The sequence below is a fragment of the Oncorhynchus mykiss genome, chromosome 4, assembly GCF_057628025.1.
Source record: "Oncorhynchus mykiss isolate SJ-2025 chromosome 4, ASM5762802v1, whole genome shotgun sequence".
Classification (NCBI taxonomy): domain Eukaryota; kingdom Metazoa; phylum Chordata; class Actinopteri; order Salmoniformes; family Salmonidae; genus Oncorhynchus; species Oncorhynchus mykiss.
This window is the reverse complement of record NC_143025.1, coordinates 1,208,420-1,231,191: the sequence shown is the minus strand read 5'-3', so window position 1 is coordinate 1,231,191 and position 22,772 is coordinate 1,208,420. Positions and strand designations below refer to the sequence as shown.

The window sequence follows — 22,772 nt, the reverse complement described above, 5'->3', positions numbered from 1 at the left end:
AGTTCTAATGCTGTCTTTCTAGGTGGTAGTTCTAATGCTGTCTCTCTGGGTGGTAGTTCTAATGCTGTCTCTCTAGGTGGTAGTTCTAATGCTGTCTCTCTGGGTGGTAGTTCTAATGCTGTCTCTCTAGGTGGTAGTTCTAATGCTGTCTCTCTGGGTGGTAGTTCTAATGCTGTCTCTCTAGGTGGTAGTTCTAATGCTGTCTCTCTAGGTGGTAGTTCTAATGCTGTCTCTCTGGGTGGTAGTTCTAATGCTGTCTCTCTAGGTGGTAGTTCTAATGCTGTCTCTCTAGGTGGTAGCTCTAATGCTGTCTCTCTAGGTGGTAGTTCTAATGCTGTCTTTCTAGGTGGTAGTTCTAATGCTGTCTCTCTGGGTGGTAGTTCTAATGCTGTCTCTCTGGGTGGTAGTTCTAATGCTGTCTCTCTAGGCGGTAGTTATAATGCTGTCTCTCTAGGTGGTAGTTCTAATGCTGTCTCTCTGGGTGGTAGTTCTAATGCTGTCTCTCTGGGTGGTAGTTCTAATGCTGTCTATCTAGGTGGTAGTTCTAATGCTGTCTCTCTAGGTGATAGTTCTAATGCTGTCTCTCTAGGTGGTAGTTCTAATGCTGTCTCTCTAGGTGGTAGTTCTAATGCTGTCTCTCTAGGTGGTAGTTCTAATGCTGTCTCTCTAGGTGGTAGTTCTAATGCTGTCTCTCTAGGTGGTAGTTCTAATGCTGTCTCTCTAGGTGGTAGTTCTAATGCTGTCTCTCTAGGTGATAGTTCTAATGCTGTCTTTCTAGGTGGTAGTTCTAATGCTGTCTCTCTAGGTGGTAGTTCTAATGCTATCTCTCTAGGTGGTAGTGCTAATGCTGTCTCTCTGGGTGGTAGTTCTAATGCTGTCTCTCTAGGTGGTAGTTCTAATGCTGTCTCTCTAGGTGGTAGTTCTAATGCTGTCTCTCTAGGTGGTAGTTCTAATGCTGTCTCTCTAGGTGGTAGTTCTAATGCTGTCTCTCTAGGTGGTAGTTCTAATGCTGTCTCTCTAGGTGGTAGTTCTAATGCTGTCTCTCTAGGTGGTAGTTCTAATGCTGTCTCTCTAGGTGGTAGTTCTAATGCTGTCTCTCTAGGTGGTAGTTCTAATGCTGTCTCTCTGGGTGGTAGTTCTAATGCTGTCTCTCTAGGTGGTAGTTCTAATGCTGTCTCTCTAGGTGGTAGTTCTAATGCTGTCTCTCTAGGTGGTAGTTCTAATGCTGTCTCTCTGGGTGGTAGTTCTAATGCTGTCTCTCTAGGTGGTAGTTATAATGCTGTCTCTCTAGGTGATAGTTCTAATGCTGTCTTTCTAGGTGGTAGTTCTAATGCTGTCTCTCTAGGTGGTAGTTCTAATGCTATCTCTCTAGGTGGTAGTGCTAATGCTGTCTCTCTGGGTGGTAGTTCTAATGCTGTCTCTCTAGGTGGTAGTTATAATGCTGTCTCTCTAGGTGGTAGTTCTAATGCTGTCTCTCTAGGTGGTAGTTCTAATGCTGTCTCTCTAGGTGGTAGTTCTAATGCTGTCTCTCTAGGTGGTAGTTCTAATGCTGTCTCTCTAGGTGGTAGTTCTAATGCTGTCTCTCTAGGTGGTAGTTCTAATGCTGTCTCTCTAGGTGGTAGTTCTAATGCTGTCTCTCTAGGTGGTAGTTCTAATGCTGTCTCTCTAGGTGGTAGTTCTAATGCTGTCTCTCTGGGTGGTAGTTCTAATGCTGTCTCTCTAGGTGGTAGTTCTAATGCTGTCTCTCTAGGTGGTAGTTCTAATGCTGTCTCTCTGGGTGGTAGTTCTAATGCTGTCTCTCTGGGTGGTAGTTCTAATGCTGTCTCTCTAGGTGGTAGTTCTAATGCTGTCTCTCTAGGTGATAGTTCTAATGCTGTCTCTCTAGGTGGTAGTTCTAATGCTGTCTCTCTAGGTGGTAGTTCTAATGCTGTCTCTCTAGGTGGTAGTTCTAATGCTGTCTCTCTAGGTGGTAGTTCTAATGCTGTCTCTCTAGATGGTAGTTCTAATGCTGTCTCTCTAGGTGATAGTTCTAATGCTGTCTTTCTAGGTGATAGTTCTAATGCTGTCTCTCTAGGTGGTAGTTCTAATGCTGTCTCTCTAGGTGATAGTTATAATGCTGTCTTTCTAGGTGGTAGTTCTAATGCTGTCTCTCTAGGTGGTAGTTCTAATGCTATCTCTCTAGGTGGTAGTTCTAATGGTGTCTCTCTGGGTGGTAGTTCTAATGCTGTCTCTCTAGGTGGTAGTTCTAATGCTGTCTCTCTAGGTGGTAGTTCTAATGCTGTCTCTCTAGGTGGTAGTTCTAATGCTGTCTCTCTAGGTGGTAGTTCTAATGCTGTCTCTCTAGGTGGTAGTTCTAATGCTGTCTCTCTAGGTGGTAGTTCTAATGCTGTCTCTCTAGGTGGTAATTCTAATGCTGTCTCTCTAGGTGGTAGTTCTAATGCTGTCTCTCTAGGTGGTAGTTCTAATGCTGTCTCTCTGGGTGGTAGTTCTAATGCTGTCTCTCTGGGTGGTAGTTCTAATGCTGTCTCTCTAGGTAGTAGTTCTAATGCTGTCTCTCTGGGTGGTAGTTCTAATGCTGTCTCTCTAGGTGGTAGTTCTAATGCTGTCTTTCTGCATTGAGTATCACCAGCACACAGACTAGACTCTTCAGAGTTCACGGACTGTTATGTGATACGGCTAGAAAAACATCCCTAACTCCTAAAAACAGGTTGGAGCACTAAAATACAGGCATATAGGCTTCACATTTACACTGACTGCACCAAACATTAGGAACCACCTTTAGTCAGGTCATGAACTATACAAGGTGTTGAAAACGTTCCACAGGGATAGGGGCCCATGGGAAACTGTTGCGTGTGAAAATCCCAGCAGCATTGCAGTTCTTGACACACTCAAACCGGTTCGCCTAGCAACTACTACCATACCCAGTTCAAAGGAACTTAAATCTTTTGTCTTGCCCATTCAATCTCTGAATGGCACCTTTGCAGTAGGGTGGTAGTTGCTTTTGATACCATCGATTACCACATTCTTTTGGCGAGATTGGAAACCCAAATTGGTCTACACGGACAAGTTCTGGCCTGGTTTAGATCTTATCTGTCGGAAAGATATCTGTTTGTCTCTGTGAATGGTTTGTCTTCTGACAAATCAACTGTAAGTTTCGGTGTTCCTCAAGGTTCTGTTCTTTTTTGTTTTCAGTATATATTTCACCTCTTGGTGATGTCATTCGGAAACATGTTAACTTTCACTGCTATGCGGACGACACACAGCTGTACATTTCAATGAAACAAGGTGAAGCCCCAAAATTGCCCTCCCTGGAAGCCTGTGTTTCAGACATAAGGAAGTGGATGGTGGCAAATGTTATACTTATAAACTCGGACAAAACAGAGATGCTTTTTCTAGGTCCCAAAAAACAAAGAGATCTCTCTGTTGGATCTGACAATTAATCTTAATGGTTATACAGTCATTTCTGCGTTACTCTGGACCCTGATCTCTCTTTTGACGAACACATCAAGACTGTTTCAAGGACAGCTTTTTTCCATCTTCGTAACATTGCAAAAATCAGAAACTTTCTGTCCAAAAATGATGCTGAAAAATGTATCCATGCTTTTGTCACTTCTAGGTTAGACTACTGCAATGCTCTACTTTCCGGCTACCCGGATAAAGCACTAAATAAACTTCAGTTAGTGCTAAACACGGCTGCTAGAATCCTGACTAGCACCAAAAAATTTGATCATATTACTCCAGTGCTAGCCTCTCTACACTGGCTTCCTGTTAAGGCTAGGGCTGATTTCAAGGTTTTACTGCTAACCTACAAAGCATTACATGGGCTTGCTCCTACCTATCTCTCTGATTTGGTCCTGCCGTACATACCTACACGTACGCTACGGTCACAAGACACAGGCCTCCTAATTGTCCCTAGAATTTCTAAGCAAACAGCTGGAGGCAGGGCTTTCTCTACCCATGTGAGAGACCCAGACTCGGTCTCAACCTTTAAGTCTTTATTGAAGACTCATCTCTTCAGTGGGTCATATGATTGAGTGTAGTCTGGCCCAGGATTGGGAAGGTGAACGGAAAGGCTCTGGAGCAACGAACCGCCCTTGCTGTCTCTGCCTGGCCGGTTCCCCTCTTTCCACTGGGATTCTCTGCCTCTAACCCTATTACAGGGGCTGAGTCACTGGCTTACTGGTGCTCTTTCATGTCGTCCCTAGGAGGGGTGCATCACTTGAGTCGGTTGAGTCACTGATGTGATCTTCCTGTCTGGGTTGGCGCCCCTCTCGGGTTTCTTGTGGTTGGGGAGATCTTTGTAGGCTATACTCAGTAGTAAATTGGTGTTTTGAAGATATCCCTCTAGTGGTGTGGGGGCTGTGCTTTGGCAAAGTGGGCGGGGTTATATCCTGCCTGGTTGGCCCTGGTATCGTCGGATGGGGCCACAGTGTCTCCCAAACCCTCCTGTCTCAGCCTCCAGTATTTATGCTGCAGTAGTTTATGTGTCGGGGGGCTAGGGTCAGTCTGTTATATCTGGAGTATTTATCCTGTCTTATCCGGTGTCCTGTGTGAATTTAAGTATGCGCTCTCTAATTTGCTCTCTCCCTCTCCTCCCTCATAATATTGTGTAACCGTTCGGACGCAACAGACAACTTTGCGAGATCGCCGATCTTTCGGACGTCTCCTGGTCTGACAAACGTCGCTCTGGTTCTGTCACCTTTCACTGCAGATGCGGAAGTGCGAGATCGGCGGATGTGCTGGATAGATCTCTCTCTCCATCTTAACCTGACAGATTATTAATGTGGATGTGGTGGATAGATCTCTCTCTCCATCTTAACCTGACAGATTATTAATGGGGATGTGGTGGATAGATCTCTCTCTCCATCTTAACCTGACAGATTATTAATGTGGATGTGGTGGATAGATCTCTCTCTCCATCTTAACCTGACAGATTATTAATGGGGATGTGCTGGATAGATCTCTCTCTCCATCTTAACCTGACAGATTATTAACGTGGATGTGGTGGATAGATCTCTCTCTCCATCTTAACCTGACAGATTATTAATGTGGATGTGGTGGATAGATCTCTCTCTCCATCTTAACCTGACAGATTATTAATGGGGATGTGGTGGATAGATCTCTCTCTCCATCTTAACCTGACAGATTATTAATGGGGATGTGGTGGATAGATCTCTCTCTCCATCTTAACCTGACAGATTATTAATGGGGATGTGGTGGATAGATCTCTCTCTCCATCTTAACCTGACAGATTATTAATGGGGATGTTTTTATTATGCTAATTCGATTTCCGCGGGGGGTGCGGACATCCACTCTAGAGGGTTAAAGTAGTCCTTAATCCTATCAGTCCCAAGACCCCAGCAAAAAATCTGCTTTTCATTTATCTGACTTTCATTTATTCATGTTCATAGCCCATCTATAAATAGCCCAAACAACTACCCTCTTCCCCTACTGTATTTAATTTATTTTGCTCCTTTGCACCCCAGTATTTCTACTTTGCACACTCATCTACTGTCAAATCTACCATTCCAGTGTTTTAATTGCTATATTGTATTCACTTTGCCACCATGGCCTATTTATTGCCTTTACCTCCCTTTTCTCACCTCATTTGCTCACATTGCATATAGACTTATTTTCCTACTGTATTATTGACTGTATGTTTGTTTATTCCATGTGTAACTCTGTGTTGTTGTTTGTGTCGCACTGCTTTGCTTTATCTTGGCCAGGTCGCAATTGTAAATGAGAACTTGTTCTCAACTTGCCTCCTTCCAGTTCTCTGCTGCCAATGACTGGAACGAACTACAAAAATCTCTGAAACTGGAAACACTTATCTCCCTCACTAGCTTTAAGCACCAACTGTCAGAGCAGCTCACAGATTACTGCACCTGTACATAGCCCACCTATAATTTAGCCCAAACAACTACCTCTTTCCCTACTGTATTTAATTTATGTATTTATTTTGCTCCTTTGCACTCCATTATTTTTATTTCTACTTTGCACATTCTTCCATTGCAAATCTACCATTCCAGTGTTTTACTTGCTATATTGTATTTACTTTGCCACCATGGCCTTTTTTGCCTTTACCTCCCTTATCTCACCTCATTTGCTCACATCGTATATAGACTTGTTTCTACTGTATTATTGACTGTATGTTTGTTTTACTCCATGTGTAACTCTGTGTCGTTGTATCTGTCGAACTGCTTTGCTTTATCTTGGCCAGGTCGCAAATGTAAATGAGAACTGGTTCTCAACTTGCCTACCTGGTTAAATAAAGGTGAAATAAAAAAATAAAAAATTTAAATTATAGACACTATGACCTGGGATCTCCTATGGTCTTCTATGTAGAAGAACCCTTTACAGTATTATAGACACTATGTCCTGGGATCTCCTATGGTCTTCTATGTAGAAGAACCCTTTACAGTATTATAGACACTATGTCCTGGGATCTCCTATGGTCTTCTATGTAGAAGAACCCTTTACAGTATTATAGACACTATGACCTGGGATCTCCTATGGTCTTCTATGTAGAAGAACCGTCTACCTTTTAACAACTCCTGTGTACTTTCTGGGCATCATAGATCGGAACATGTTAAGTGTTTGTGAGTCTCAGCTTTCCATAGATAACTTTTAATAGTTTGTAGCTCAAACCATTCTGAATCTAAAGATTTATAAAACAAAATGTAAAAAAGACCTGGGCCAGTTAAGGATCTGCTCTTGTCTCACAAATACAGCTCTAGCTCAGCCCCAGTTAAGTTTTGTAGCTCAAACACATGATGTTTAAAAGGGGTTAGACACATTGGGTTGGGACTGATCTTGATCTGACTACCCTTCCTCCTAGACTTTGATTGTTGCTTTTATGATATGGTTCGATACATATAAATATATATTTATTTTTTAAATTTATTTTTTACATTTAATTAAAAATGTTTCGATTTTTTGCACTTTGGGATTATTATTATATCATGAAAATCGTTTTACAACGGTAATACATTATTATTATTATATTATTGACACTTTGAATCAGACATGATAGCCTTCGTTGCAAAATTGTTACAGGTAATGAACAGGTGCCGTGTGCAGCAGCAGTCACAGAATACATGTACTTACCTTGTCTCAAGATGAGTCTTGGTATATCCCTCACACCTCGGGTAAATGGAAAATTAATCAATCCAAGAAAAACAAGCAAATTCATTTTTATGCTTTGATTTTGCGGTCAAACTACTCAGAATAATTCATTGGTGTTGCCATGACGGCAATGCGTTGGAATCATGATGAACGTGGAAATGAATACGTTGCTGTCCGTCTCCTTTGCGTTCATCGCAAGCACTGGGAAATAACAGATTCATCCCCGAAGGTAGAGGGAGGGAGCTTGTAACCCGCCTCCCTTCACTCCGGGTTCAACGTTTTTGTCCCATTTTAAATCTAACGTTACTGCTCAAATAAAAACACTTATAAAATAACTACCCATCACCTTACAAATCTAACGTTACTGCTAAAATAAAACACTTATAAATTAACTTGCATCACCTTACAAATCTAACGTTACTACTAAAATAAAAAAAAAAGTATATTTATTTATATCTTGGTTTTTATTTCGATAAGGTGAGCCAATGTGCATATGTTGTTGCCTGCCGTGACTAGTCAGCTACAGCTGAGTGTTTGATAGATCCGTGTGGATAAGACCAAGTCAACAAATGAAACGCCAGATGGCTAAAAACAATCACACGATAACGTTAGCTAGCTAGCTCGCTGTGTGTTGCCAGGGAAACATAAACAAAGACCGTAGAGAAGGCGAGACACCCGACTCCCTCATTTTATTTGTTATAGTTGCGGGTGGGAAGAGACGATTGGATTAAATATCGCTGCTTGTTAATTAAAGCATGTTTTTGCATGCAGTTTAAAGTTGATTGCATTCGGAATCAGACTGCCTCCCTGGTGTGACGAAGGTGCCCTGGTCTGTCAGACGGCGAAGTCGGTTCAAAACAAAAAAAGTAACATTAATTGTGTAGTAATTAGTAGGATTCGGTGTTTTCCCCATATGATTGCTTTTGATAAAAACACGTTATCTGCTTTCCCAATGAAAACGAGTTCTTAGGTTACTGTTTGATTTGTGAAGGGAGCTCCACCCTCCCCGCTTTGCCCCAATAACTGAGCGTAAAATAACTCCCTCGATAAGTAGACCAGAGCCAACTGGAAGCCAGATATCATGGAGGAGCAGAAAGCAGTCCTCACATGACAGAGGAAATGCCCACCGACACAGACAGGAAAATTGACAATTTTTCTTCACTGGTAAACGGCCTAAGTAAACCATCTTATTTTTCCACCATCTTTGAATTAAAGTGTTCTTGCTGAAAACAGCACTTTGGCGAAAATGTTAAGTTTAGCTAGCTAGCTACACATTGAACCAGCATCTGGGCAGAGGAGACCATGCATATACAATGATTTTAACCATTTTATGCCGCGTTCAAAACAAATGGGAACACGGACATCTCAGACCTTGGTGTGTTCAAGACAACTGGGAACTCCAAAAAAAACTAGCTCAGACTGGGAAAATCGTTTTGAACTGTCAAACAACTCCGAATTCCAACTCGGGAACTCTGGCCTCTTTCTGGAGCTCAGACTTTCCGACCTGAAGATCATTGATGTCAAATCAATCAAATCGTATTTTTCTGAGTTCCCAGGTGTGGTGAACGAACCACTATGCCACGATTTTGCCATCTCAGACAAAATCTCCACGTCGTGGGCAAATTCAGGTCGTACGTAAACGACTGTTGGAAGTCTTGGCTGGTTCAGTGAGACAGGGTCTGGGTCTGCTGATTCAGTACCACTACGTCTTGGCTGGTTCAGTGAGACAAGGTCTAGGTCTGCTGATTCAGTACCACTACGTCTTGGCTGGTTCAGTGTGACAGAGTCTAGGTCTGCTGATTAAGTACCTCTACGTCTTGGCTCCTCGTTCAGTGTCTGCTGATTACCACTACGTGCGGTCGTAGGCCCCGTCTACGTTCTGCCAGTGTCAGACATTTTGAGCCTTAATTGTGTCGTGTGCCTGAAAATGTACAAGCAATTTACAAGAATCTGTCTTATATTTGTATCTAATCTATGTATTGTGTGCATGCGCACTTTGTCAACAACAATACATACATGATTGAATGTTTTTATTTTCATTATTTTTTCCATGTGGAATGGTTTCAGTCCCATAATGTTGTTTATTCCAGGTGGAATGGTTTCAGTCCCATAATGTTGTTTATTCCAGGTGGAATGGTTTCAGTCCCATAATGTTGTTTATTCCAGGTGGAATGGTTTCAGTCCCATAATGTTGTTTATTCCAGGTGGAGTGGTTTCAGTCCCATAATGTTGTTTATTCCAGATTGAGTGGTTTCAGTCCCATAATGTTATTTATTCCAGGTGGAGTGGTTTCAGTCCCATAATGTTGTTTATTCCAGGTGGGATAGTTTCAGTCTCATAATGTTGTTTATTCCAGGTGGAGTGGTTTCAGTCCCATAATGTTGTTTATTCCAGGTGGAGTGGTTTCAGTCCCATACTGTTGTTTTTTCCAGGTGGAATGGTTTCAGTCTCATAATGTTGTTTATTCCAGGTGGAGTGGTTTCAGTCCCATAATGTTGTTTATTCCAGGTGGAATGGTTTCAGTCTCATAATGTTGTTTATTCCAGGTGGAGTGGTTTCAGTCCCATAATGTTGTTTATTCCAGGTGGAATGGTTTCCGTCTCATAATGTTATTTATTCCAGGTGGAGTGGTTTCAGACCCATACTGTTGTTTTTTCCAGGTGGAATGGTTTCAGTCCCATAATGTTGTTTATTCCAGGTGGGATGGTTTCAGTCCCATAATGTTGTTTATTCCAGGTGGAGTGGTTAGTCTCATAATGTTGTTTATTCCAGGTGGAGTGGTTAGAGTCTCATAATGTTGTTTATTCCAGGTGGGATGGTTTCAGTCTCATAATGTTGTTTATTCCAGGTGGAATGGTTTCAGTCCCATAATGTTGTTTATTCCAGGTGGAGTGGTTAGAGTCTCATAATGTTGTTTATTCCAGACAGGAGTCTGTTATCAGGACACCCAGCTGTCTTGACCAATGACAGAATACTTGAGATAGACAAGATGGTGGCGTAAATTTTTTGGGGATTACTTCATGGAGCAAAAATAACAGAGCATTTTCTAAATTCAAACTGACCCCCCTGCAACTGGACAATTACATTTTATGAGACTCCTGTTTCCTCTAATCGAGGATGAAGACGGTATCGGCAAGTATTGGTCGAAAATCTTCTGTGTTACACCAAACGGTACCTAACCGGTAACTCTCAGTATAGTGGATACCACCTTCTTTGGGTTAAATCACATTATCTGGTGTTATAATCTATAGCTAAGTCTGTGAGGGGGGTCTTGGGGAAAAAAAGGAACTATGATTAAGTGAATGGATCACACACTAAGTCAATCAAAAGTGCCAGATGGACATTGTGACGTGTAGAATATCATGTGTAAGGAAGAATGTTGTAAATGTTTAGTGAGTGGACCATGATCTTTTGATCGTGTTTTTTGCATTATTAATATGCTGTTAATCTGATGATGTATTTCTCATGTCTACATCTGTTTATGTATGTGCTTGAAAAATAATTACCATTTTAAAATTCATGTTTTGTATATTTAAACATTTGTCTTTCTAAAACATTACAATTTACCCGATTTCATAACGTTGTGATGTGGAACTACAAGTCCCATCTGCCATTAGTCTGGTTTAGTAATTCTGCTGGTCGACCAAGCATGTTCACACTGTTGGGACTACAAGTCCCATCTGCGATTAGTGTAGTTTAGTAATGCTGCTGGTCGACCAAGCATGTTCACTCTGTTGGGACTACAAGATCCATCTGCCTTTAGTCTAGTTTAGTAATGCTGCTGGTCGACCAAGCATGTTCACTCTGTTGGGACTACAAGTCCCATCTGCCATTAGTGTAGTTTAGTAATGCTGCTGGTCGACCAAGCATGTTCACTCTGTTGGTGTGTTGACGTGAATTCCCCTCGCAGTTCCCGGGAGCAGCGCACAGGTAAACAAATATTCGTCATAAACATTGTTCATTGATAGAAACTGGGAAATATAATTTATAATTGTATAACATGTCCAACAACAACGTGTGTAAGTTAGCAAGGTACGATATTTGAAGCACACAACTATCTAATTTAGTGACCGCAGAACGACGTTACATAACTTCTTGTTTGGTAACATCCATGTGCCAGCTAGCTCATGTCCATTCATGCAAGTTAGCAGTAACTTTTGTATATAGCTTTGCATGCAAGTTACCCGTAAATTAGTTATTGCCTGTTACAAATTGCAAGACATGTCAACACTGTTAATTGAAAAATTTGAAAGTTAGCTTCCAAGTTAGTTAGCTAACTAACGTTACATCACAGATACATTGACTTTGGTTACATAGTTGATCTGCCCATAGTGCGTGTAGAAACTGATTCCTGTCCTCTATTTGGTCCCCTTGTCCTTCTCTATCTGGCCCCCCTTGTCGTTCTCCATCTGTCCCCGTCTCTCTGTCCCCCTCTCGATCTGTTCCGTTTCCGTTTCTGCCCCTGTCTCTCTCTCTCTCTCCCGCTGTCTCCTTTCCCTCTCCTACCCCTGTCTCTCTCTCTCCCTCGCTGTCTCCTTTCCCTCTCCTACCCCTGTCTCTCTCTCTGTCCCGCTGTCTCCTTTCCCTCTCCTACCCCTGTCTCTCTCTCTGTCCCGCTGTCTCCTTTCCCTCTCCTACCCCTGTCTCTCTCTGTCCCGCTGTGTCTCCTTTCCCTCTCCTACCCCTGTCTCTCTCTCTGTCCCGCTGTGTCTCCTTTCCCTCTCCTACCCCTTTCTCTATCTACTGTCCCTCTCCATTTGTCTCTCTATCTCTTCTTCAGAACCACACCACCACCATGCCTGAGGGTCCAGAGTTACACTTGGCCAGTCTGTTTGTCAACAGGATGTGTGGGGGAGTGGTCTTCACCGGCCCAGTACAAAAATCAGAGGTCAGTAAGAACCCTGAGGTCTCCTTCTCCTGCCCGGCCTACACCATCATCGCCACCTCCAGAGGCAAGGAGGTCCGCCTCACTCTAACCCCCCAGAAGAGTGACTCTGCCCAGGGGAGATGCAGGCGGTAGGTAACCGAGAAGTTAAGAGGTGGAATAGTTTCCAAGGTTACTGGTTTAAAGTTACTGTTTGTTTTGTGGTGGTGGACCAAAAATATGAAGTTGCTTTGAAAGATGGAGAATTAAATACCATTCTATTATGTTGTCAGGGGGAAGACAGGTCAGGTCAACCAGGTCCAGACCATGGACATCGTCTTCCGTTTCGGAATGTCTGGATTCTTCCGTTTCACCACGGAGGCGGAGCTTCCTAAACATTCCCACCTGCGGTTCTACACCAATGAGAAGCCCTGTAGGGTTCTGAGCTTTGTGGACACACGCCGCTTTGGCAGCTGGCAACCCAACGGGACCTGGCAACTCAACCGAGGGCCCTGTATCATGTTTGAGTACCTGAGCTACAGGTAGCCATTTTTCAAACTCCAGAACCTAATAGGAGATGAAATGGATCAGCATTACACAGTGGGGTTAGATCCTATTAGAACAACAACATGGGCTACAGATCCCTTGGGGTTAGATCCTATTAGAACAACAGGGGTATAGTGCCAAACATCAACATTAAAAGCGTCTTCTCTAAATCACCTCTTCTTGTTTGTTGTCTACAAATCCTCCCACCATCAGTTCAGATGGTAACCCAAGGTTTCAGGGTTCAGATAGTACATTTTGTAGTGGGTGTGACTATATGACCACTGTTCTACATTGCCGTACGTCGTTTCTGTTCCAGGGAGAATGTCCTTTCCCACCTGTCCGACAGAGCGTTCGACCGGCCCATCTGTGAGGTTCTGTTGAACCAGAAGTACTTCAACGGCATTGGCAACTACCTGAGAGCTGAGATCCTCTTTAGGTGACCCACTGCCCCAACATCTATGTTAAGCCTGATTTAGACTATGAGATTGTTTTACTATTAGAACCATGTGTTGTCGGCTATTGTGAGTCAAAAACGAAACTACCAACACCATTGTTGTACAAGCACATTTTCCAGCTATGACATTTATTTCCTTCCCTGATGAATTGAAACTCCCTAGAATTCTTCATTCTCATCTTGTGAGAAACAGACCTTATTCTGATACAATGAGCGTTAATTGAGTTACTCTTTTTCTTCCATTCTTTTAGATTAAACATCCCTCCCTTTGTGAAGGCTCGGACGGTTCTGGAAGGACTTCAAACACATCTGTCCGACGAGGACCGGAAGTCAGTTGTTAAAGTGGAGGTCACAGACACAGAAGTCAAAGAGGAGGTCACCAACACCGAGGTCAAAGAGGAGAACACCGACAGAGAAGTGAGAGGGCAGGCCAGGTTCACTGGCCATTGCATTACATTTAAGGGATTACAAAAATCGGTAACTGTAATCCGTTACCAGCAAAAATATTGTAATCAGATTAGATACTTTTGAAAAACTAGATGATTACTTTTAAATTCAGAAAGAATTATACCTGACACTTCTCTGTTTTCTCAATGACATTCAAATCAGCATTGAAAAAAAGTGCAAGTTTCACCTGAGCGAGTCTGACCACCAATCAGAGACCCACCCCTATGATGACCCATCAAATGTGTTTGATGGATTGTGGGGAAAGAGCAGGAATAGGCTTTTGTAGGCTGCAGTCCAAGCTATGTCTTCCGACTGCTGTCGGCATCCTGAGATTATCCAACTTCAATAAACGCTTGGAGGTAAAGGATGACAGCAGTGGTGTCGTCTACGGCAATACGGACATCACTTATTATTGTTATCTACATAGCGCATTGATGTGAATCTCATTTAGCTATTTGCGCACGGCTGTTCACAAATCAAAATGTGTCTTTGAACCCAATGATGGTTGAAATCAAGAAGTTTAACCTGCCTATCAACCAATGGCCAGCCACATGTGTAACTGCTTCAGAGTGCAGATCCCAGCCTGTGGAATAAACGTGGGGCTTTTAATTCATGCTGATAAAATACAGCAATACGCAATCTGTATTTGCTTCATCCATTTTTGGACTTGTAAATTATATATATTCATGTAAAGATATAATTGAATAGTATTATTGTTATATGTACCAATCCAACCCATAAAGTAAAGTTTACATAGCTGGCCATATGGATGTTAAACTTTAACATGGATTTATCCCGCAATAGATGTTGTTCAATTGGTAACATGCATTGTTGTCTACTTCTAAAAGTAACTGAATGTAATCAGATTACATTACTGAGTTTGGGTAATCCTAAAGTTACTTTACTGATTACGGTATAGCTGATAGCATGCTTCTCCGCGGTTTAGCTGATAGCATGCTTCTCCGCGGTTTAGCTGATAGCATGCTGCTACGCGGTTTAGCTGATAGCATGCTTCTCCGCGGTATAGCTGATAGCATGCTTCTCCGCGGTTTAGCTGATAGCATGCCGCTACGCGGTTTAGCTGATAGCATGCCGCTACGCGGTTTAGCTGATAGCATGCCGCTACGCGGTTTAGCTGATAGCATGCCTCTCCGCGGTTTAGCTGATAGCATGCTGCTACGCGGTTTAGCTGATAGCATGCCTCTCCGCGGTTTAGCTGATAGCATGCTGCTACGCGGTTTAGCTGATAGCATGCCGCTACGCGGTTTAGCTGATAGCATGCCTCTCCGCGGTTTAGCTGATAGCATGCCTCTCCGCGGTATAGCTGATAGCATGATGCTACACGGCATAGCTGATAGCATGATGCTACGCGGTATAGCTGATAGCATGATATCCACTAACTACTGTTTCCTGTGTTGATCAGATCTCAGACAGAGCTGCTGTGAAGGAGGATGAGAGTGAGACTCCAGACCTGCTCCGTCTCTGTCACACAGTACCTCTGGAGGTCATCAAGTTAGGTACAATAATATACTCACAGTTTTCCCATTAAGTTGTGTACAGTATGGCTCTGCTGTTGGGTGCAGTATCACTGCTGACTGTGTTTAACTGAACTGGAACAATCTCTCATAAAAATGACCCTAATTGGCTTGTTAAACCTACCTATTACAAGTCTCAATTTCCTGACAGACACACGAGTCATTTTACGTGACCACCAACCATGTAACGTTATGAATCAACAGCTCTTGGACAAAGGAAAGAGATTGGTAATGTAATAGTCATAGTGACCTCAAGTTTACCGTCATTTTTATTTTTTTATTTCCTGTTTAGTTTCCTGTTTTCAAACCTAATTTACTGTAATTCAGTTTTTTTTTTTTTGCCATGGCATATTCACACATCATAAGCCATCTGTGGGGGTGGGAGCTTTAGGGGGCCCCCAACCCCCCCCCAATTCTTTTGGGGGGGAAGAAGGTCCTTTTAAGAAGTCACCAGTGCTGACCGCCACGGCTAATAACATTTAGAGGAAACACTGGTGTTCCCTCTGCCTGATGACCTTTATTAGGTGGTAAAGCTGACGCTTCCTGGCTGTTTTTGTAGGTTGTTTAATGTTGGTTCGTGATATGAAATCTATTGTTGGAATACAATGCAATTAAAGAACAAAGGAGGCTTTTTCACACTATTTAAAGCCCCCCAATTCACAGCTTTGTTGACAACGTTTCAATCCGAAACGGATATTCGTCAGGTCAAACAGTGTTCACATCCCAAAATATACACCTTTCACCTCACATGACCACATGGTGGGTTCAAAAACAATGTGTATCTCTAATAATTTGATATCAATGAGATGGGCAGGTGTAGTAGTTACAGACTATATAAACTCAGCAAAAAAAAAGGACCATATCTTTCAAAGATAATTCGTAAAAATCCAAATAACTTCATTGTAAAGGGTTTAAACTCCGTTTCCCCATGCTTGTTCAATGAACAATTAATGAACATGCACCTGTGGAACGGTCGTTAAGACACTAACAGCTTACAGACGGTAGGCAATTAAGGTCACAGTTATGAAAACTTAGGGCACTAAAGAGGCCTTTCTACTGACTCTGAAAAACACCAAAAGAAAGATGTCCAGGGTCCCTGCTCATCTGCATGAACGTGCTTTAGGCATGCTGCAAGGAGGACTGCAGATGTGGCCAGGGCAATAAATTGCAATGTCCGTACTGTGAGACGCCTGCTACAGGGAGACAGGACGGACAGCTGATTGTCCTCGCAGTGGCAGACCACATGGAACAACACCTGCACAGGATCGGTACATCGCACCTGCAGGACAGGTACAGGATGGTAACAACAACTGCCCGATTTATACCAGGAACGCACAATCCCTCCATCAGTGCTCAGACTGTCCGCAATAGGCTGAGAGAGGCTGGACTCAGGTCTTGTAGGCCTGTTGTAAGGCAGGTCCTCACCTGACATCACCGGCAACAACGTCACCTATGGGCACAAACCCACCGTCGCTGGACCAGACAGGACTGGCAAAAAGTGTTACACCGAGGCCTGTACTCCGGAGCGGGATCGATTTGGAGGTGGAGGGTCCGTCATGGTCTGGGGTGGTGTGTCACAGCATCGTCGGACTGAAGACATCCTCCTCCCTCATGTGCTACCCTTCCTGCCGGCTTATCCTGACATGACCCTCCAGCATAACAATGTTAGGCACATTGTTCTGTGTATGATTTCCTGCAAGGTGGGAATGTCAGTGTCTTGCCATGGCCAGCGAAAAGCCCGGATCTCAATCCCATTGAGCGGGTGAGGGCTAGGGCCATTCCCCCCCCAGAAATGTACGGGAACTTGCAGGTGCCTTGGTGGACGAGTGGGGTAACATCTCACAGCAAGAACTGGCAAATCTGGTGCAGTTCATGAGGAGGAGATGTACTGCAGTAGTTAATGCAGCTGGTGGCCACACCAGATACTGACCGTTACTTTTGATTTTGACACCCCCTTTGTTCAGGGACACATTATTCCATTTCTGAAAGTCACATGTCTGTGGAACGTGTTCAGTTTCTCATATTTGCACATGTTAAGTTTGCTGAAAATAAATGGAGTTGACAATGAGGACGTTTCTTTTTTTGCTCAGTTTATTTACAAAATGACCAAGTAGGAATGTGACCACTTAGTTTGTTTGTTTGACCTGACAAAGATCAGTTTCGGGTGGAAACATCAATAAAGCTGTGAATTGGGAGCTTTAACATTGTGAGGGCCTTCTTGTTCTATACTGGTATTCTTCATTAGCCCAGCACCTACAGTATGTTTAACAGTGTGAGGGCCTTCTTGTTCTATACTGGTATTCTTCATTAGCCCAGCACCTATTTATTTTTTTTAAAGGATGTGCGTATGACCACAAACTTTTTCTATAGAATACAATGTTTCAGAGCCTTGCTCATTTCCTGTCTTTTAGAATAGAACCATTCAGGCTACTTTTCTGGTTCTATTTCAAGGATTCCTTCCCTGTATGACTGTTATGAGGTGGTAAAGGTTACGACCCAGAGAATAAGGCTATATTTGATTAGTGGTTACGACCCAGAGAACAAGGCTATATTTTATTAGTGGTTACGACCCAGAGAATAAGGCTATATTTTATTAGTGGTTACGACCCAGAGAACAAGGCTATATTTTATTAGTGGTTACGACCCAGAGAACAAGGCTATATTTTATTAGTGGTTACGACCCAGAGAACAAGGCTATATTTTATTAGTGGTTACGACCCAGAGAATAAGGTTACGACCCAGAGAACAAGGCTATATTTTATTAGTGGTTACGACCCAAAGAATAAGGCTATATTTTATTAGTGGTTACGACCCAGAGAACAAGGCTATATTTTATTAGTGGTTACGACCCAGAGAACAAGGCTATATTTTATTAGTGGTTACGACCCAGAGAATAAGGCTATATTTTATTAGTGGTTACGACCCAGAGAACAAGGCTATATTTTGTTCTCTGGGTCGTAACCACTAATAAAATATAGCCTTGTTCTCTGGGTCGTAACCACTAATAAAATATAGCCTTATTCTCTGGGTCGTAACCACTAATAAGGCTATATTTTATTAGTGGTTACGACCCAGAGAATAAGGCTATATTTTATTAGTGGTTACGACCCAGAGAATAAGGCTATAGTTTATTAGTGGTTACGACCCAGAGAACAAGGCTATATTTTATTAGTGGTTACGACCCAGAGAACAAGGCTATATTTTATTAGTGGTTACGACCCAGAGAACAAGGCTATATTTTATTAGTGGTTACGACCCAGAGAACAAGGCTATATTTTATTAGTGGTTATGACCCAGAGAACAAGGCTATAGTTTATTAGTGGTTACGACCCAGAGAACAAGGCTATAGTTTATTAGTGGTTACGACCCAGAGAACAAGGCTATAGTTTATTAGTGGTTACGACCCAGAGAACAAGGCTATATTTTATTAGTGGTTACGACCCAGAGAACAAGGCTATATTTTATTAGTGGTTACGACCCAGAGAATAAGGCTATATTTTATTAGTGGTTACGACCCAGAGAATAAGGCTATATTTTATTAGTGGTTACGACCCAGAGAATAAGGCTATATTTTATTAGTGGTTACGACCCAGAGAATAAGGCTATATTTTATTAGTGGTTACGACCCAGAGAATAAGGCTGTGTTTTATTAGTGGTTACGACCCAGAGAATAAGGCTATATTTGATTAGTGGTTACGACCCAGAGAATAAGGCTATATTTTATTAGTGGTTACGACCCAGAGAATAAGGCTATAGTTTATTAGTGGTTACGACCCAGAGAATAAGGCTATATTGTGTTATTAGGTGGTAAAGGTTACGACCCAGAGAAAATGGACTACACTGACTTTAAATCGTGGCTCCAGTGTTACTGTGTGAAGGGGATGAAGTCTGTAAGAGATCACAACGGCAGAACTATGTGGTTCAAGGTAAGCACACACACATCACACACACACACACACACACACACACCTTTTAGACATGTATGTAATGTGATTGTTTTGTCTGGTTTCAGGGAGATCCAGGTCCCATGGCTCCTAAAGGTGAGGCACTAGCAGAGCCTAAAACAGAAGGAAACCCTTCCACAATCCAACAGTCTCTTACTCCAGTTAGTGGTTAACAAGGCCAGTCCTAAGAAACTGACTGGCGGTATAGAATGCATCAGTAATACCAGTTTAACTTGTTATGGCTGCAATCCCACTATCGGGATACGTGTCATCAGCAACCGCTGAATAGCATAGCGCTACATGCAATAAATATTACTATACATTTTTATATTCATGAAATCACAAGTGCAATATAGGAAAACACAGCTGAGCCTTTTGTTAATCCACCTGTCGTGTCAGATTTAGAAATGATGCTTTACAGCGAAAGCAATCCAAGCGTTTGTGTAAGTTTATCGATCGCACGACAAAACATAAAGTACACTTAGCATCAGGTAGCTTGGTCACAAAAATCAGAAAAGCAATCAAATTAATCGTTTACCTTTGATCTTCGGATGTTTTCACTCACGAGACTCCCAGTTACACAATAAATGTTCCTTTTGTCCAATAAAGATTATTTTTATATCCAAAATACCTCCGTTTGTTTGGCGCGTTACGTTCAGAAATCCACAGGAAAGAGCGGTCACGACAACGCAGACGAAAATTCCAAATAGTTCCCAGAATGTCCACAGAAACATGTCAGACGCTTTTTATAATCAATCCTCAGGTTGTTTTTAAAATATATAATCGATAATATATCAACCGCAAATGTTTTTCACAGTAGGAGAGGGAAAAGCAATACCTATCCAAACATGCTTGAGCAAAACTCATGTGACAACTTGACGCGATGTTGTCATTCTGGCTCATTTATCAAAATACAAGCCTGAAACTATGTCTGAAGACTGTTGACACCCTGAGGAAGCGATAGGAAAAGGAATCTGGTTGATATCCCTTTAAATGGAGCAAAGGGAGGCTATGGAACATGGAGTTTTCAAAATAGAAGCCACTTCCTGTTTTGATTTTCCTCAGGGTTTCGCCTGCAATATCAGTTCTGTTATACTCAGACAATATTTTTACAGTTTTGGAAACTTCAGAGTGTTTTCTATCCAATAATAATATGCATATATTAGCAACTGGGACTGAGGAGCAGGCCGTTTACAATGGGCACCTTTTCATCCAAGCTACTCAATACTGCCCCTGCAGCCATAAAAAGTTAAATTCATTGGGTCGATCTCCTCTTCTCATCCGCTAGATGCCAAAATAAAGATGATAGTGAAGAAAGAGGATGACCATGATTATAAAGGGGGAAAAAAGGTGAGTTGGGATTGTTTCCCCAGCTACTTTAACTGTACAGTAAAAACATGAGCACGCCTCCCATTCTCATCCCTCATCAGGTAAAGAAGGCCCGCTCTGAGAGCACGGTGAAACCAAAATACATAAAGGAAACGGTGCAGGAAAAGGAAGTCCCTCAGAGACGGGCAGGAAGGAGGAAGTAAACATGACCTCAGCAGAAGAGCACCAGTACAGAGTCCAGTGAGATGAGAAGCTTTTTGATAATTTGTCCTTCAACTTTGCCTGCGTCATGTGATTTGTCATGATTTATGAATCCTCCGTGTTCCAGCCCCACACGGTTTCTGGTGGGACCAGAAACCGTGCCAGACAGTAGAGGAATATTGTCCATTTTCATGCAGGAAACAAAAAGTGTATATTTTTTTGTTGCTTTCAATCCAGACGCTGCTAGGTAGAATAAGAAAGTAGCTGTAGGAACAGAGCCATTACTGAACGGGGCCATTTTAAAAATAAAACTGTCTATGATATGTGTTCTATGCAAGAGAAATCCCCTTTTTGTACCATGTAATAAACCACGTTTGATATCATTTTGGTCTGCTTGCTTTGAGTGCTGTGTGACGCAAAAGGAATATTGAGAGCTGTTTTAAAGTATAGAAAACCTTCATTTATTTACTTATTTCAACAACATCCACAAAACTCCATTTTGAAAGAAGAAAAAAAAATGCATGGGGTCCCGTTTTAAATTACATGCAGCTTAAAGCCTTCATAAACACTACATTAAAAGTTACATATCAGCTGTCGTGCTTTATAAAGGGTTCTTAAATGTGGCATAACTGACAAACCTGTGCTCCATTAAGGATTTATAGCCGTTCATGCATTTGGTACAGCATTGCAACGGCAGGATATTGGGTTTAATTCCCGGGACCACCCATGCGTAAACATTTATTCAGACTAAGTCGTTTTGGATAAAAAGCTTCTGCTAAAACGTTTCTAGAAAGGCCCAACCTCTTTCTCTCTGGTGTACAGTCAACATTGGACCTGACCTCAACTTCCACCAAAATGCTGCAGGACGACACTAAAGTGCAGTTATGCAGAACATGTTGGCCTTTAATTCTGCCCACTTCTGTCTTTTCCACAAATTCCCTTTTCTTTGGATATGTATTTCATATACAGTGATTTGCATTGGGGGCATTGATATGACCTAGGAAATAAATATTAAAAACCCTCAAAGATCGGACACTTTTTTTCTTCCATTTCCTCCTAAAACAACAACCCAAATCTAACTGCCTGTAGCTCAGGACCCAAATCTAACTGCCTGTAGCTCAGGACCTAAAATAACAACCCAAATCTAACTGCCTGTAGCTCAGGACCCACATCTAACTGCCTGTAGCTCAGGACCTGAAATAACAACCCAAATCTAACTGCCTGTAGCTCAGGACCTGAAATAACAACCCAAATCTAACTGCCTGTAGCTCAGGACTCAAATCTAACTGCCTGTAGCTCAGGACCCACATCTAACTGCCTGTAGCTCAGGACCCACATCTAACTGCCTGTAGCTCAGGACCCACATCTAACTGCCTGTAGCTCAGGACCCAAATCTAACTGCCTGTAGCTCAGGACCCACATCTAACTGCCTGAAGCTCAGGACCCAAATCTAACTGCCTGTAGCTCAGGACCTAAATCTAACTGCCTGTAGCTCAGGACCCAAATCTAACTGCCTGTAGCTCAAGACCCAAATCTAACTGCCTGTAGCTCAGGACCCAAATCTAACTGCCTGTAGCTCAGGACCCAAATCTAACTGCCTGTAGCTCAGGACCCAAATCTAACTGCCTGTAGCTCAGGACCTGAAATAACAACCCAAATCTAACTGCCTGTAGCTCAGGACCCAAATCTAACTGCCTGTAGCTCAGGACCTGAAATAACAACCCAAATCTAACTGCCTGTAGCTCAGGACCTAAAATAACAACCCAAATCTAACTGCCTGTAGCTCAGGACCTGAAATAACAACCCAAATCTAGCTGCCTGTAGCTCAGGACCTGAAATAACAACCCAAATCTAACTGCCTGTAGCTCAGGACCTGAAATAACAACCCAAATCTAACTGCCTGTAGCTCAGGACCCAAATCTAACTGCCTGAAGCTCAGGACCTAAAATAACAACCCAAATCTAACTGCCTGTAGCTCAGGACCTAAAATAACAACCCAAATCTAACTGCCTGTAGCTCAGGACCTGAAATAACAACCCAAATCTAGCTGCCTGTAGCTCAGGACCTGAAATAACAACCCAAATCTAACTGCCTGTAGCTCAGGACCCAAATCTAACTGCCTGTAGCTCGGGACCTGAAATAACAACCCAAATCTAACTGCCTGTAGCTCAGGACTTGAAATAACAACCCAAATCTAGCTGCCTGTAGCTCAGGACCTACAATGACATACCCAAATCTAACTAGAGAGAATAAAGTAGACGGCATGGGTCAAAATTTTGATTTATGACCCTGTGTCCATGACCAAATATGGGCCTCCGGCCAGGCCA

The 22,772-nt window shown here is 42.5% G+C and overlaps 2 protein-coding genes across 5 annotated transcripts in view; one reads left to right on the top strand and one right to left on the bottom strand.

Annotated features, from left to right (window-relative positions):
• Positions 1–8,199, bottom strand: part of sema7a (semaphorin 7A (JohnMiltonHagen blood group)) — a 72,114-nt gene extending 63,915 nt beyond the window's left edge. Inside the window, exon 1 of the mRNA XM_036969371.2 lies at positions 7,108–8,199. Within this exon, the coding sequence (XP_036825266.2) occupies positions 7,108–7,192 (85 nt within the window). The 5' untranslated portion in view covers positions 7,193–8,199. The remainder of the gene's footprint in view (positions 1–7,107) is intronic.
• A 31-nt stretch (positions 8,200–8,230) lies between these two features.
• On the top strand, positions 8,231–20,828 carry neil1 (nei-like DNA glycosylase 1). Of its 4 annotated transcripts, XM_090230816.1 has the most exons (10): positions 8,231–11,055; positions 11,906–12,141; positions 12,283–12,531; positions 12,852–12,971; positions 13,241–13,406; positions 14,860–14,953; positions 18,776–18,897; positions 18,984–19,011; positions 20,204–20,265; positions 20,346–20,828. In XM_090230816.1, the coding sequence occupies exons 2-10, from the start codon at positions 11,921–11,923 to the stop codon at positions 20,445–20,447; spliced, it is 1,164 nt and encodes a 387-aa protein (XP_090086942.1). In that variant the 5' UTR covers positions 8,231–11,055; positions 11,906–11,920; the 3' UTR covers positions 20,448–20,828. The 4 variants fall into 4 exon arrangements, with proteins under 4 accessions (XP_090086942.1, XP_090086943.1, XP_090086944.1 ...); XM_090230817.1 differs by lacking the exon at positions 12,852–12,971 and having other exon boundaries at positions 10,050–11,055; XM_090230818.1 differs by lacking the exon at positions 20,204–20,265 and having other exon boundaries at positions 10,050–11,055.
• The last annotated feature ends 1,944 nt before the right edge of the window (positions 20,829–22,772 follow it).

Excerpts from the sequence above, each read along its gene's own strand:
- neil1 (XM_090230816.1), top strand. The coding sequence starts at position 11,921 with ATGCCTGAGGGTCCAGAGTTACACTTGGCCAGTCTGTTTGTCAACAGG. Across the intron at positions 12,142-12,282 it reads GCCCAGGGGAGATGCAGGCG|GGGGAAGACAGGTCAGGTCA; the intron begins GTAGGTAACCGA and ends TTATGTTGTCAG. Across the intron at positions 20,266-20,345 it reads ATTATAAAGGGGGAAAAAAG|GTAAAGAAGGCCCGCTCTGA; the intron begins GTGAGTTGGGAT and ends ATCCCTCATCAG.